At 41.2% G+C, this 13951-nt stretch overlaps 2 protein-coding genes across 5 annotated transcripts in view; one reads left to right on the top strand and one right to left on the bottom strand.

Moving 5' to 3' along the window:
• The window catches only part of gabrb2b (gamma-aminobutyric acid type A receptor subunit beta2b), a 340043-nt gene that overhangs the window by 186601 nt on the left and 139491 nt on the right, over positions 1-13951 (bottom strand). The gene's annotated exons all lie outside the window — the stretch shown is intronic.
• Positions 1-13951, top strand: part of gabrg2 (gamma-aminobutyric acid type A receptor subunit gamma2) — a 39860-nt gene that overhangs the window by 19688 nt on the left and 6221 nt on the right. For 3 of the 4 annotated variants that reach the window (XM_086057388.1, XM_086057387.1, XM_086057390.1), the window contains 3 exons: positions 7775-7927; positions 10052-10257; positions 11963-11986. In XM_086057388.1, the coding sequence (XP_085913514.1) occupies positions 7775-7927; positions 10052-10257; positions 11963-11986 (383 nt within the window). The remainder of the gene's footprint in view (positions 1-7774; positions 7928-10051; positions 10258-11962; positions 11987-13951) is intronic. The other variant, XM_086057389.1, reaches the window with a different exon arrangement.

The raw sequence follows: 13951 nt of genomic DNA, 5'->3' as shown, positions 1-13951 counted from the left end.
ATATTGCGCAAAAGGATGGAGGACACGCTATAGATATAAAAAAAAAATGGTGGAGCGTTATTTTTAGTGCATTCATGTTACGCTTCCATTACTCCGATCCACAGAGAGATCTCACCATGTCTGTGAGTCATAGTTCCAGCACAAATTAGCTAAAAAAACATCTTAGATGGATGTCCTGAAGGCTTTTCCGTCCAAGCTTAAAGGCTAGCCATGTAATTTCCCAACCGATTGTCTCGTTCTGTAGCTATTCTAGCTCCTCTTCGTAATGAGTCATGCAAAGTGGTAATTTAAGCAGCCCGGCTGAATCGCAAACGGATGTACGTAAATACGTACGTCTGATACATACAGATGCACATCTGTGTGTGAATGCGTGTGCCATACAATAATGCATGTTTCATTGAGTCAGTGCATGTTTCAATGAGTCTGTTCGTCTGCTTGTGATGTATAGAAACCTATTCTTAGATTGACCTTCCAGAAGCCATGCCGTGCAGCCTTGTTGTCTGTGTGCGTCCGCCTGTGTGATTCAGCTTGAGTGGAGAAAGCCCCGAGACACATCAGTGGCCCTGTCCCGATTACGGAGCTTCACAGTTTACAGATGATTTGTTGATGGGGCAAATCCGGGGAGGAGGGGCGTAAGGGCGGGGGGTGGTAGAGGGCATGCATTGCGCTTGAAAGGAACAAGCTCGAGAAAACAAGCAAACAGAAAACCCATGGAAAGAAAATGCATTCTCTCTTATAGCATGACCAAGCATATCCCTGTTCTATCTTTAGGCTGTAGTAGCTGCAAATAGAGACGTAGACTTTAATCCACAAAGACATACTCAGAAACAGCCACAGTATTTACACTTCTGCAGCCTCAAGATAACAACGTACCGAACCGAAGGCCAAATATGGTGTCCTCAGAGGGGGGGAAATAAAATGTGTCTATGCATTTGCATGCAAAATACTGATACAATTTTACATTTGAATGGGTGCATGCAATTTTTGTGACGCCACACATTGACGTCATAAATACCGGTAAGCATGTTTGCTATGCTTAAAACTTAATTCATCACAGTCAAATGAAGTTAATATGACTATCATGCAGTTTACACATTTGCAGCAATTAAAATGGAATGAAAATTATTTCTATAAAATTGCACCTGATTAAGCCATCATTTGTTGTACTTACTGTATGTAGGATTTACGTTGTTTAATGTCAGGTTGGATTGAGAGGAAATCATATAAAGACAATCAGTTGATTTTTTGGTATTAATTGTGTGTTGAAACAAACTACATTCAAATCGGATGCAGCTATTCGGGGCAACCATCAGAGGTTCTGTTTATGTGATTCCTGTAATTTCAACTACTTTGTGGCTTGAAGAAACATAATGACATCAGATAAGGCTTACATTCACACACACACACACACAGACATTGACAATGGCTTTGAAAGAGGAGTTCATAACATTCTCCCTACTTAAGATAATATTTGAAAAATGACAGTTAATAAATTAAGGTGATTTTGTCACTTCAAAATGCCATTCCTAATCTGAAGCATGTGGTTTAACTGAATAGAAATCAATTTCTTCATGGGCTTTGCGGGTTTTTTAGACGCAGTGATAAGTAAAGCACGAGTAGAATTATTGACACGGGAACAGTTTATCGAGTACGTGGGGGACAATATAACTGCGGAGGCAAAGGCTGTTTGGTTTAATCAAGAAAAGTGGTTAGGTAAAGGGAAAGCAATAAAACACTGACGCCAATAGTTTATGTTATTGTTACCGAGACATTGCAGTCTCGATTGGATATAAAACCTTGCCATAAAGTAATATAAGAGTCGATGTTCTGAAGCACACATCGCAGTGATAAATCGCTCAAAAAGTGTAAAAAATGACAGTGGATGGCAGACACACAAATATCTCGTGTTGGTTTCATAGACACGGAACGTAATCTATAAGAGTGAATGAAGGACTGTGAAAATATGCTGCAGCTCTTTAATCAGATGACGATCACCCAGCGTTTATTAAGCGAAAGGAGGTTAAAGAGTGCCGAAACAATCCATTAGCCACAGCGAGATGCCACTCCTGTTATAGCTACTCGCTCTTAATCTCTTCCTCCAGTCATCCACTCCTCCTCTGTCTGTCTCTCTCTCTGCTGGTGACACTTGTGAGGGGCAGGATAAATGTTGTGACTCAGCCAGTGTCGTCCTTTTGTCAAGTTAAATACCAATTTACGCTGAATGCCATCCCCTGACACACATCCCGTACCTGTGCTTGCATGCTGCAGTAGTCACGTTACACTAAATGTGATTGACAGGGAGCAACTTTTCTTCAAGGAAATACCCAAATCATTTTCTTGATATGTATAGTAGATGGTTTGATGAACTAGTCCATATGGGAAAGAGCCAATGGTAACAATGCTTAAATGGATGAGTTTTGCTCCTCATTCGGTTAATAAACAATCCACACAAGATACCAAGTTCTCAACAATGAGCCGATTATTCCAATCCTTAATCTAAAATCTAATCTATTCTAATCTAAAACCACACCCCTAGCTCAAGCCTCCATTTCCTCAAACAGCGGTGAAATATATTTTTTGCCCGAGCGTAAAAAAAAAAAAAAAACGTTTTATGAGATTATGCACCTGTGCTCCTGTTCCTGTATTTGCTTTACATTGGCACAGCAGTAGTTGCCACAGAAGCTTCAGATGCATAAACTAGGACACACGAATACATTTCCTCCCAAATGAAAATTATCTTGCGAGTGGATGGCAGTATTGAGGTTGTTTTTCAGTTGAGATGCTGGTAGGCATGGATGGAGGTCATCGAGTAGTGGGAAGCAAGGGTATTACAAAAAAGAGGGGGGGGGGTGCTGAGCCAAAAAAAAAAAAAAAAAAGGAGGCCAACTGTGTCAGAGATGTTGCTTATGGAGATGTTTGCCTTTCAAGTGGACTGGCACGTAAAGTTGCTAGATAGTTTCGAGTGAAAATATCTACTTGGAGGAAAATGTGTCAAATATTTGACTGTGCTTCAGTGCATCTACCTACAGTCCCAATCCTTACAAAAATATGGATTGTTACAGGTTTATAGAATTCAATAAAGTTTTTTTTTCTGTCATTGCGTTCTATAAATTCTTGCTGTGCCAACAATCCAATGCCCTGAGCGGTGTCTTATACCTTCACACAGATTTAGATGGAGAGTGGCATGTTTTATCTTGGCCTATTATGCTAATGAGTGACACAGATACCGTAACACATTAGGGGGGGGGGGTTTATTGGCATTAACCTTTGTAAAGGAGACTGTGAAATTCAGTTTGAAGTCATAGAAGCTCGGACTGTGTTTACTAAGAGGATTAACCTGCCTTCATGCAAACGTGTTATCAATGCAGCTGTCTCAATTTCTGTGAGGCACTATTTTGTTAATATTCAACTGGAATGGTTAGACTTTAGGACAGAAGGGGTACCTATAAAAAGATGCCTTGCAACAGAAAATGCAGTTTTCATAACCCTATTTCACCAAACTTTGTGGTTACTAAAATACTTAAAAGGCAGATTCCTGTTTTCTACTGTATTACTTTAACAAACACCGGGATACACCAAGAGTTGTATTTACTTCCAAGAAAGAGGACATTTAGCCACATTTTGCAGAAGATTCTGGTAAGATTACACTACTCAAATAATGAAAGAGAAGACATGGCGGTCGTGTAAGGGAAATAGACTACAGTGTATGAAATATGACCGATGTGGTTACAAAGATAATAAACCAAGACCTATTTCAAGACCAGGACATTTTAGTGACTTTAAGGCTGGTAAATTTCACCCATCTATCCATACATCTATTAAAAGTTTTTATAGCTATTGTAAAGACCAATCTAATGTGTCATTGTAAGACAAGAGAGGTCACAGCATGTTGTATGCGGAGTGAAAATAAGACTGAGACGATGCGCGGTATCAAGAGAACGAGAGAAGGAGGGTGAGCGCTGAATTAAAGAACACACCTAAGCTTACATAACGGGTTTGAATCACATCTCTGTCAGTGTGTGAAAAACAAATAATGGAGACATTTTTAGACCAGGTGAGGTGGAAGTAAACAGAAAGAGGAGAAAAGGATAAACTATGGTAGACTTTTGTATAATTGTGTTTGAAAATTGATCATTTTTAGTCAGGTACAAATCACCAATGTGATGGCTATAGCTGGAAATAACGGGAAATTCATCACAGAAGGCTACCAATTATTGCAAAGAGTAAAATTATGTAAACCATAGGATTGTAAGTGGAACTTGTGTAACATAGCCACTGCAGCATGCACGGGGTACAACGCAGTAAGATGGTAACTTGTTCATGTGTTGTTCGTCATGTCACCAAAGAGTGATGAGCTAGCATTCTGGCTAAGTACTTTTGACCCTGGCAAGTAGCCAAGGCTTAAACCCGGTCATTAGCCAGCTTCCTGTCTTTCAGTCAAATTTGCACATTCGCTGTCACCTCTTATATCAACAAGCGTTGAGAGGACAGCCTGTCAGCAGCCTCATATTGGATGGCCACCATGTGCTCGGGTCTCTGCTGCCCGTCCATATCTCCGCAAATTTGCAACATGTCTGCCAGGAAAATGACGATATGATATTCTCATGTTTTTTTTTTTTTTTTCCTCATCATGAATTCGAATGCCAGGTTTCCTTCCTACTATGCATCTGCTAGCTTTTCTGCACTAATACTTTCCGCTATCTAACTCTGATTAGAATTTTTCCTCCAATATCATAATTAAATATTTTATATAAACAGTAACCACCACACTAAGGCTAAGGCGGAAAGAATTATTATGCTTCTTCCCATCACTCTGGCTCTCATTCTGTTAAATGTGTTGCCTCTATAACAATAAAGAGCTGATTTCTGATGAATGATCAGGCCCGCCAAGTTTTTTATTGCTTTCCGTAGATTACATCAGCTTGAAGTAACTGTGGGATCTTCAATAAAAAATACAAAAAAAAGAATCTCTGGCAGGTTTGTGCTGCTGTCAGTATTTCTGCACAGGTTGGGTCAGCAGAAATTGCTCTTGTCTAGATAGAAACTGATTGACTTAAAAGCAATGTAATTACAGCGATGGATGAAGTTCATTTTATTAGCGGCGGGAAAAGAGCGTCGCATAGGATGCCTTCACTGTACTGATCTGCAATCTTTGTGTTCTTGTTCCAGGAGAAATTAGCACTTTGGATCAGATGATTTTTAGCGGGATAGGGAAGGAGCTGAAGATGTGGGCAGTGTTGGATACATGTGAAAGGCTGAGAGATCATAGCTTCACATATAGCTGCTTCATTACATTCACTGCTGGTCCTCACGGTGTAAATTGGACCGCTCGGTGGTGATGGTCATGAATAAGAGAAAACGTTAGATCATAAGGGGTACTGCTACTCACTTTGTGGCTTCCTTTCCAGTTGCAGTGTCCCTATACAAAGACTGAAAACACTTTGCCAATATACATTATGAGCTGTATGAACATTTCCTCTCACTAAAGCACACCTTGTCCTCCTGCCAACATTTGTTTTCTGAATTTAAATGCATTACTGTAGACAACAGACCTATAATATTTTTTCTCTGGCTGCTCAAGGGATTCCTGTGTACCACGAGGATAAAACTACAACAACAAAAAAAAAAGAATATTTACCATAATAATCATCGAAGAAGAGCAGCTCCCTTTTTGGACAATCACCATTTGTGTGAAGTTGTTCATCCATGAGCGCGGATCATGATTGAAGTCTCCTATGACGACCTTATGCTTGTTCCCCGTACATAAATGTTATAAAATGTCATCCGCACACTAAGCCTTGAAACCATGTGGTTTCAAAGTGCAATCAGGACGTGATTAACAAATTAATGCATTACCCCTTTGCTCTAATGGCAGGCGTGCTGATACTGATACATCAACTTGCCACAGTGAAGGGCACGGGTCGATAACGCCGCCACAAAATGGCATGTTCTGCAGTCTGTAATGAAACTGGTGAATGGATGAAGGCGAGCGTATGGCAATAGAGTCCTAGGCCTCCCAATTTCAGCCATGTTGGAAAGACCATTGTTATTCAATGGTTATCTGTTATTTTTTCTATTTAAACAAAAACTGTATTAACCAGCTCAAAAGGATCTGGCTCGAGGGGTTATTGCTAATGTAATGCTAATAAAATTCTCAGGACCCTCAAGTCCTGTGTCACCTACAAACCATATGCCACACACCAGCCTGCATCAGCAGAAAATACATATGGTGATATGAAAAGCTATGGCTATGCTGTAGGGGTCACATTGTTTGTCAAATGACACTTTTATTGGCCTGGTGAACAGTGGTGCACTCTGGGACAGATCGTCCAGACTTGGTCCCCATCCAGCTGCTACAACAACTCGCTGGCGCTGATCGCAACAAAATAATAAACACGAACAGTCTCGCGTCTTTCTCTCTCTGTCGCTCATTAGCGCGAGCGCGAAAACACACAGATGTCGGCTGTTTCGCAATAAACTGCGGTGCGCCCTTTCTCATGAGGAAAATTATTAGCCAGCTGTTCGTACCCCAGCTGCAGCCAGTCTATTGCGGAGCGCCGGCAGCCATCGAACTCCCTCTCGCTCTCACAAACACACACAAATGACAGAGACAGAGAGAAGGCTTGTGCCCTGCAGGTTACAAGCCATACTGAGAGGCCAGCGGAGGTTTCCGACACCGCTAACAGTTTCATGTTGATCAATTAGCAGACAAGCGACCGACGCCGAGCTGCCATTTAACACAAGCCAACAGATACCGACAGGTACACTGAAAGTCAGTTCAAGTTGAAAGTAGCTTTAGCACTGATGCTCTGTCAAAGCTAAGGAGGTTAACTGGAATGAGTTTGTTCATGGGCAGTACAGCTCAGTTTAATCTTACGAGTCGAACAACAACCAAGCCAATTTAATTTAAGACTCTAAATTAGCCCTTTGTGTATCTCACCCTTATCACTCAATGATCCACCATGATCCTGGACAGGACACTTATTCTGGAAATTGAAGTGGTGCTGTAGCTCATCAGATGGTTTGGAATGAACCAAATCCTGATCTGGCTTACGTTTCCACCATGTGTGTGTGGGCGGGATGGTAATTGCAACATCAACTGTGTACTGTACATAGTGCGACATCTTAGCAGCATGACAATGCAACCCAACCCACCAATTCAGCAAAGAAGAAGACCGCAACATGATAATCAATAACAGAAAACATCCAGTAATTCGTTTTTTCATTAACCTTGGTTTTACTTGATGTAATTTTCTGCTGAATTTACAATTCTGCCAACCACTCAAACAGTGTGTCTAACTGGACCTTTTTTGTTGTTGGTCCTTGCGGTTGGTGATGCAGTCCAAAAAAAATGTATATGTGCATTTCCATTGCAAACATTGTGTTCCAACTTCCAAGCTGTTCTTAATGAAAACTTGACTAAAAAAAAAAAATCAACCCATGGACACTGATTTTGACTTCTACATCAGCCCAAGCAAAAATCTTAAATCAAGTTTACATTTTTGATTGCACTAACTTCATCCAGCAAACAATTTGGTTACATATTCATTACATATTCATTGTCTGACTTGAGCTTGTTCATGTTTGATTTCGACAGCTGTGTTTGATCATAGTGTGTTAATACAGAATGATTTAATAGAGTGGGTGAAGAACACTCTGCAGCATATTCTGGTATCAAACTGTCTGGTAAGGACAGAACAAAATTGTTAGGCCTTTACATGTATAGAGTGAAATGTATTTCCGACCCGTTTTGTGCTCTTTTCCTCTATTTCAGGCGACTATGTGGTGCTGACAGTCTTCTTTGATCTGAGCAGGAGAATGGGCTACTTCACCATCCAAACCTACATCCCATGCACTCTCATTGTTGTCCTCTCTTGGGTCTCATTCTGGATCAACAAGGATGCAGTGCCAGCCAGGACATCATTAGGTGAGCCAGTGCTTTACATTTTAAATGTTGGCAATCACAATTCAAATAATCTGTCATTGCACATTGACATACAATGTCACTTAAATTCATGAACAAATATGCCTGTGAAATATATGAAGAGCGCCGTGGTGGTGACACTTAGCCTCCAATTGAACAGCCGTCTACTTAGTCGGCCTCTTTCCTTCCTCCTCCTCCAGTCCTCCATCCGCCTCCTTTCCCTCTGAGACAGACACGCTGCTCAGGAATCTAGTCCATCTTGATTAGAAGATCCAATCCTGGCACATGTTTTCACACATGCCTTAATGAGACATTCATTATGCAGTACAGCAGCAAAGATGCCGGGATGCAGCCTCAGCACAATAATAATAGAGGCTACTGCGGCTTCAATCTACGCTAAGGAAAAGGACACGGAACTAAAACGAGCAAAAGTTTAAATAACAAAACATGTCAGACTTTGAACTTCCTTCACCTGCAGGGGACATCCTTGGAAATTAATATGTTTTTCAGTCATGTAGCTCCCTCAGTGTCAGCTTTCTTTTCGGACCCGAAAGGCTGAAAATCTTGACCTCGAATCCATGCGATGTGATCATTATCGAGCATAACTGAATGTACAAGAATCCGCCGGGGAAGAAACCTTCCTCCTACCTTGCTGTCGTCATTACTTTTTCTGCCATCAATCTCTAAATATAGATGGTGTACTTGAGCGTTGGTGGATTCCAACATGATTTGCTGTGGAAATACTAACACCATCAAATCCCTACTAAAATTATACCAAAAAATGAATATCCAAATTTCCTCTTTGAAAGATTATATGGGCAGTACAAGCAGCCAGGTGGGTGGGGAGTGGATTAATACAGATGACATAACGCTTCATACTTCAGTGTCACCCAGAAATAAACCAATTCCACTCACAGGGCTGAAATATTAATCTTGAGACAGTCTTTTGGTCCACGCCAAATATAGACTCCCACAGTAGGCCAATGCAAACATCCCTACTTAGATACCGTCTTTGTTTATTTGTATTCCGGAGGTATTATGCCACTGATGGTCGTGCTAATTTGTAGTATCAGTGATCATATAAACCCTTTCCATGTGCCATAACCCCGCGTTGTTCCACATCATCATGACAGCCAGTGCAAGACCACCATACAGGGAGAAGGATTACCAGATTGTGTTTATTGGAATGAATGTAATGTCTGTGTTGGTGGTCAATGGCAGATGAACCGTAAACCATATGGATCACAGGGAGTGAAAAACGGCTGTTTATGCATCTCTCCTGGGGACCGAACTGTTAAGGGCACATAAACAGCCACCGTTAATCCTCATTTTGTAGCAATTAAACCCTGCAATATTTCTGCACTGCTTTGCTTGACTTCATTAACAGCCCGCTAAATTAATGTCCTTTTGTTTTGCTGCAGGAAAACTTTTTTTCCAAGTCTTTCCTTCATTTGCACTGTGACAATTTTTAAGAAATGCACATTGTTATTAGTCATGGTCTTAGATATCCTTCGAAATGGAACTAGCGTAAAAGAGATGTGCAAGGATTGAAAAAAAACGTAGAGATGTCATGAAAGACGGCGTTTTGATAGGAGGGCAATGGATAGTGAATGCTGTGTCTGTCACAACCACTGCACACAAATCAGGATAAGAAAAAACAAAGAGTGCACTACACTCTCAAAAAATAATTTCCCTTTTAGGGGTAAATTGGTTTTGAGGGTGATGCACTCAAAACGCATTGCACTATATGCTGGGTGTCAGGAATCTGGAATTTAGAACCTGTAACTGGGAAAATACTATTTGGGGTTCGGGGTTGGATTGCTTCCATCTCAACATAATATTGTGCAGGTACACCGATTTCCAACATGGTAAATCTCCATAATTAAATTCATTTCCATGCTTGACTAGATGCTGCTTATTTGTCAAGCAACTGACTTCAAATGTGCCCGGCAACTTCTTTATTGTGCAAACAACAGCATGTATGGGCTAATATAATGGCAGTTACTTTTTTTTCTGAAGGGAAAAAGGTGGCATCTGTTTTAGATTCTGATTCTTGCCGTAATTATAGCCGCGATTACTACAGTTGGAAACTTGGTATGCAACCATCGTCTATTATGTCATTACCAGGCATCACCACCGTGCTGACCATGACCACGTTGAGTACCATAGCCAGGAAGTCTCTTCCTAAAGTCTCCTACGTGACAGCCATGGACCTGTTTGTGTCCGTCTGCTTCATCTTCGTCTTTGCTGCATTAATAGAGTATGGCACGTTGCACTACTTTGTCAGCAATAGGAAGCCAAGCGCAAAAAAGGACAAGAAGAAGAAAAACGCGGTGAGTGCCCTTCTAAATCTAAGAGCTCATCTTTTATCTTCTATTTTGGATTCCTTTTGGAACAAAACAGGCTAATAAAAATATATGACTAATAATGTGGTTGCACAAGTCTGCACACCCCCTTACAACTGCGCATGTGACTGTGCTCAGAATGAACCACATTCAAATTCATGTTAAATTGGAGTTAGCACATGACTGCCCCTGCCGTTTAAAGTACCTCTCATTAACCTCAAATAAAGTTCAGCTGTTTGACGACAGAAATGTCTGGAAAAACCTGATAGAACAGCTGAAATGTTGAGTTAATCAGAGCTACGTTAAATGTAGGCAGCTGTTCATTGCCTCCCATTTAACATTAATTTGAATGTGATTGGTTCGTTCTGAACTCAGCCGCATCCCCTTTTTGCATAGGATTAATCTTGGATGTGCACATTTGTACAACGATAACTCAGTCGTTTATATTTTGACTTCCCCTTTGAGAAAGATTTTTTTTTTCCCAAATTGCTTTATTTAGGTTATAAGTCACAATGGTGAGAAATATTTGTAAATGATTTGTATTGCTCTTTTGTTTTTATATATAAAAAAAATCACATTTGAACAGGGTTGTGTAGCATTTAAATATCCACTGTAGGTTAAGGTTCAATGACAAACTCATTGTCCCTCCCCCAAAGTATTACACTGACGTTAATCCTCTGGAAAAAAAAAAAAAAAAAAAAAGCTTAGTATCCCTAAGGGAGCATCTTCCCGATCACTGTCACCTCGACTTACTCAGTGAGCGAGTCCTTCAGCTCAAACCGTCGCCTAATCCGCCGCACATCTGTTACAGTTGTAATTTAGACCGATGTCACATGTCAGGGTGCCGGCTTCAGCCTAGCCTTGAATGCATCAAGAGATCATGCAGCTCGGCTGAAGAGCCAGCCGACCTGTCCTGCCAAATAGTTGTCGATCCTGAACAAAGAGGAAATGCGAGTCATTACAGTTTAATTTTTTTGCCTATGATTAATCTTGGTGACATTCATGACATGCATCGCACATGTTTTGCGGCTCTATTTATTGATGATTTTGATAATACATTATTCTTTGGCTAGAGCAATAGATATTGACGCTAGTGCCCTTTTCCACTGCACAGTACCGGGTCAGCCATGGTTCCGAGAATGCTAAGCTGATAGAATATTGACAAATGACTACTGGTCACTTATTTGTCAAACGGATTTGTTATTCCTCAATATTCGCCCCTCCGCTACGGATGGTCTGTATGCTTAATTGCCCGGCATCGCATCTCAGATCAAATGTTCTGCCTTACCCTGGCCAACATCCAAATGCCTTGAATTAAATAAATGAGACCCTTTTTCTTCTCTATTTTTGTTTGTTAGCATTACATTGAGCATGATAAATACAGTGTAGTTCAAGTATTTTTTTTCCACTGTAATATTTTGAAGAGCCACTGCTGTGCAATGGAAAAGCGTAATACAAGAGATACTTTGAAACAAAAGGATATTCCACCATGCATTTCCCCATCTGTTGTCATACTATATATGTCTCTCTACAGTATCTCCTCTCTTTCCATTCTGACTGGTGCGGAAGGTGTTATTTTTATGCATTATCTTGTGCTTTCTTTTGAATTCTGGTTATTGATGTCTGGTTTTCTGTTTGTTGTTTACTCTCTTATTCAATTCCTCACATTCTTTGTTTCCTGTCTGGACAAAAGCTCCTCCGGCTCTTTACCTCCAAGGTATATTGCCCGCGTCTAACTGCATGCCTCTGCTGCATTTTTTGGGAGCCCTCAAGCACCACACTGCTTTTCTTTTCTACAGCAAAAATATGCATCTATCAGTTCCCTCTTTACCTTACCTTCATTTTTATTGTACACCTCCTCATTTGATGAACAGGTTTCAGAAAAATGACATGAAAGGTGTTCTCTGCTGTGCACAGTGCGGAGGCAGCCAGCCAGCCATTCTCAAGCACTTTTTTTTTATTTTTTTTTAACAATTTAAATGAGCATCCTACTGATCCTGTACCGAATGGAACATTAAGTCCAGGCCAAGCTTGGACTGCTTCTGGCTCCCTCTGTCCTGTTTCACCCTCGTCGTCTTAACCACAGCGCGCGGCTGCAAAAGCTTCCTCTTTTTTTCCCCCCACCTCTCGTCCTGCCAGTGAAACTTTACCTCTGTGCTCGTTGGGCTTCTCAACCTGACACTTCCTACAGAGTCAGCAGAGCCTTAACAGACTGAAACAGACAACCCCCACAATGTGTTGAGTCTAATTAGAGGTGCTTTTAAATCAGGTAAGACAGGAAAGGATCCAATCCAAATTTACACATGCACTATATGGACAGTGGTCTCTCCAGTTTCCTATTCAGCTGTGACGAAGGTTGAACACATCTGGAACACTTCACCAGGGGATGCTTTTGGGGGTGGGTATATCAAATAAATCCCCTGCACTTCCTAACTGGCTTCTGGGCATGTAATGAGTGAGCTCTACATCCTACAGTGTCTTTAAGGGTGAGCCCATATAGCCTGCAAAGGAAACACATTCCATCCTCTATAGTGTAAGTGAGTGTATCCTTTCACGACCAGAAGCTTGTTGCCATAGGTCAGGTTAAGAATGTAGATTAACCACTAAATTGAGAGCTTTTCCTCTTGGCTCAGCTCTCTCATCAAGACGGCGAGAAGCAGCCGACACCGCACACATCCATGTTTGCCTCACTTGTATGTGAACAAGGCCCCGTGATGCTTGAACTCCTCCACCTGAGGCAGGACTTTTCTCCCGACTCGAATGGCACAATTCACCCTTTTCCGGGCTCAGATTTGGAGGTGCAGATTCTTAATCCAACATTTTTGCTCAGTTGTGAGGCTTTTACTTCCCCTTGGTCTGTAATCCTTGCTTTTAACAAGTCATTAGGGAGAATTCTATGCTTTACACATTGTGTAGAATGTGGTATAAAGCGTATAATGTTGTATTATTTTTCCTAATGGGGAAAAAAATATGTTTCCCCTATGCCAACACCTGTGTCCATATAGTGTACAAACCTGCTCTTCTCAGTAGAGGTTTGCATTAATTTCAGCCAAGACCAGCGGGAACCTAACCAGTGGGAATTAGTGTCAAAAGGGTCATATAATCAAAGAATTTAACCACCTTGTTTTCTGAGAGGTTGTCTACTGTTCAGTCAGTTAAAGTTGCCAGCGTCACTGTGTTGCTCCTTTTGTTTTGGGTTGTTTTTGTTTGTTTGCTAACACCAACCCAGCACAGCCCGGCGTGAGCGGGACGTCACTAATGCTCCTTCTGCTTGAGCTTCCACTCATTGCTCCGCCTCCAGTTAAAAACCAATCCCCTTTGAGAACTGAGTCATAACCTGCTCGCCTTAACCCCCCTCATTAACTCAACATACTGTCCGTTCATTCGGACCCCCAAAAAATTGCTCAAAGCGACCCATATGTTGCTTTCCATATGGGGTTATGTGTCGTTTTCAAAAGGGACAACGGGTTTGTGCACATCTGCCGGGCTAAATGAGGCTGTAGGGAATGATCTGTCAAGTCAAGTTTGAAGTATTCAAAGCTTATTGAAGGACGCATGCTAACAGCATAATGGCGTTTTCTAACAACCCATAATGTTTCTTATGTCGCTGTCACCATGGCCTATCCTAGACACAAATCAATAATCATCTTTAAAATATACTGGAATCTTATGCAGAGACTAT

Source organism: Filicampus tigris, chromosome 17 (assembly GCF_054856515.1).
Source record: "Filicampus tigris isolate MCC_2025a chromosome 17, RoL_Ftig_1.0, whole genome shotgun sequence".
Classification (NCBI taxonomy): domain Eukaryota; kingdom Metazoa; phylum Chordata; class Actinopteri; order Syngnathiformes; family Syngnathidae; genus Filicampus; species Filicampus tigris.
This window is presented reverse-complemented; position numbering and strand designations above follow the sequence as displayed.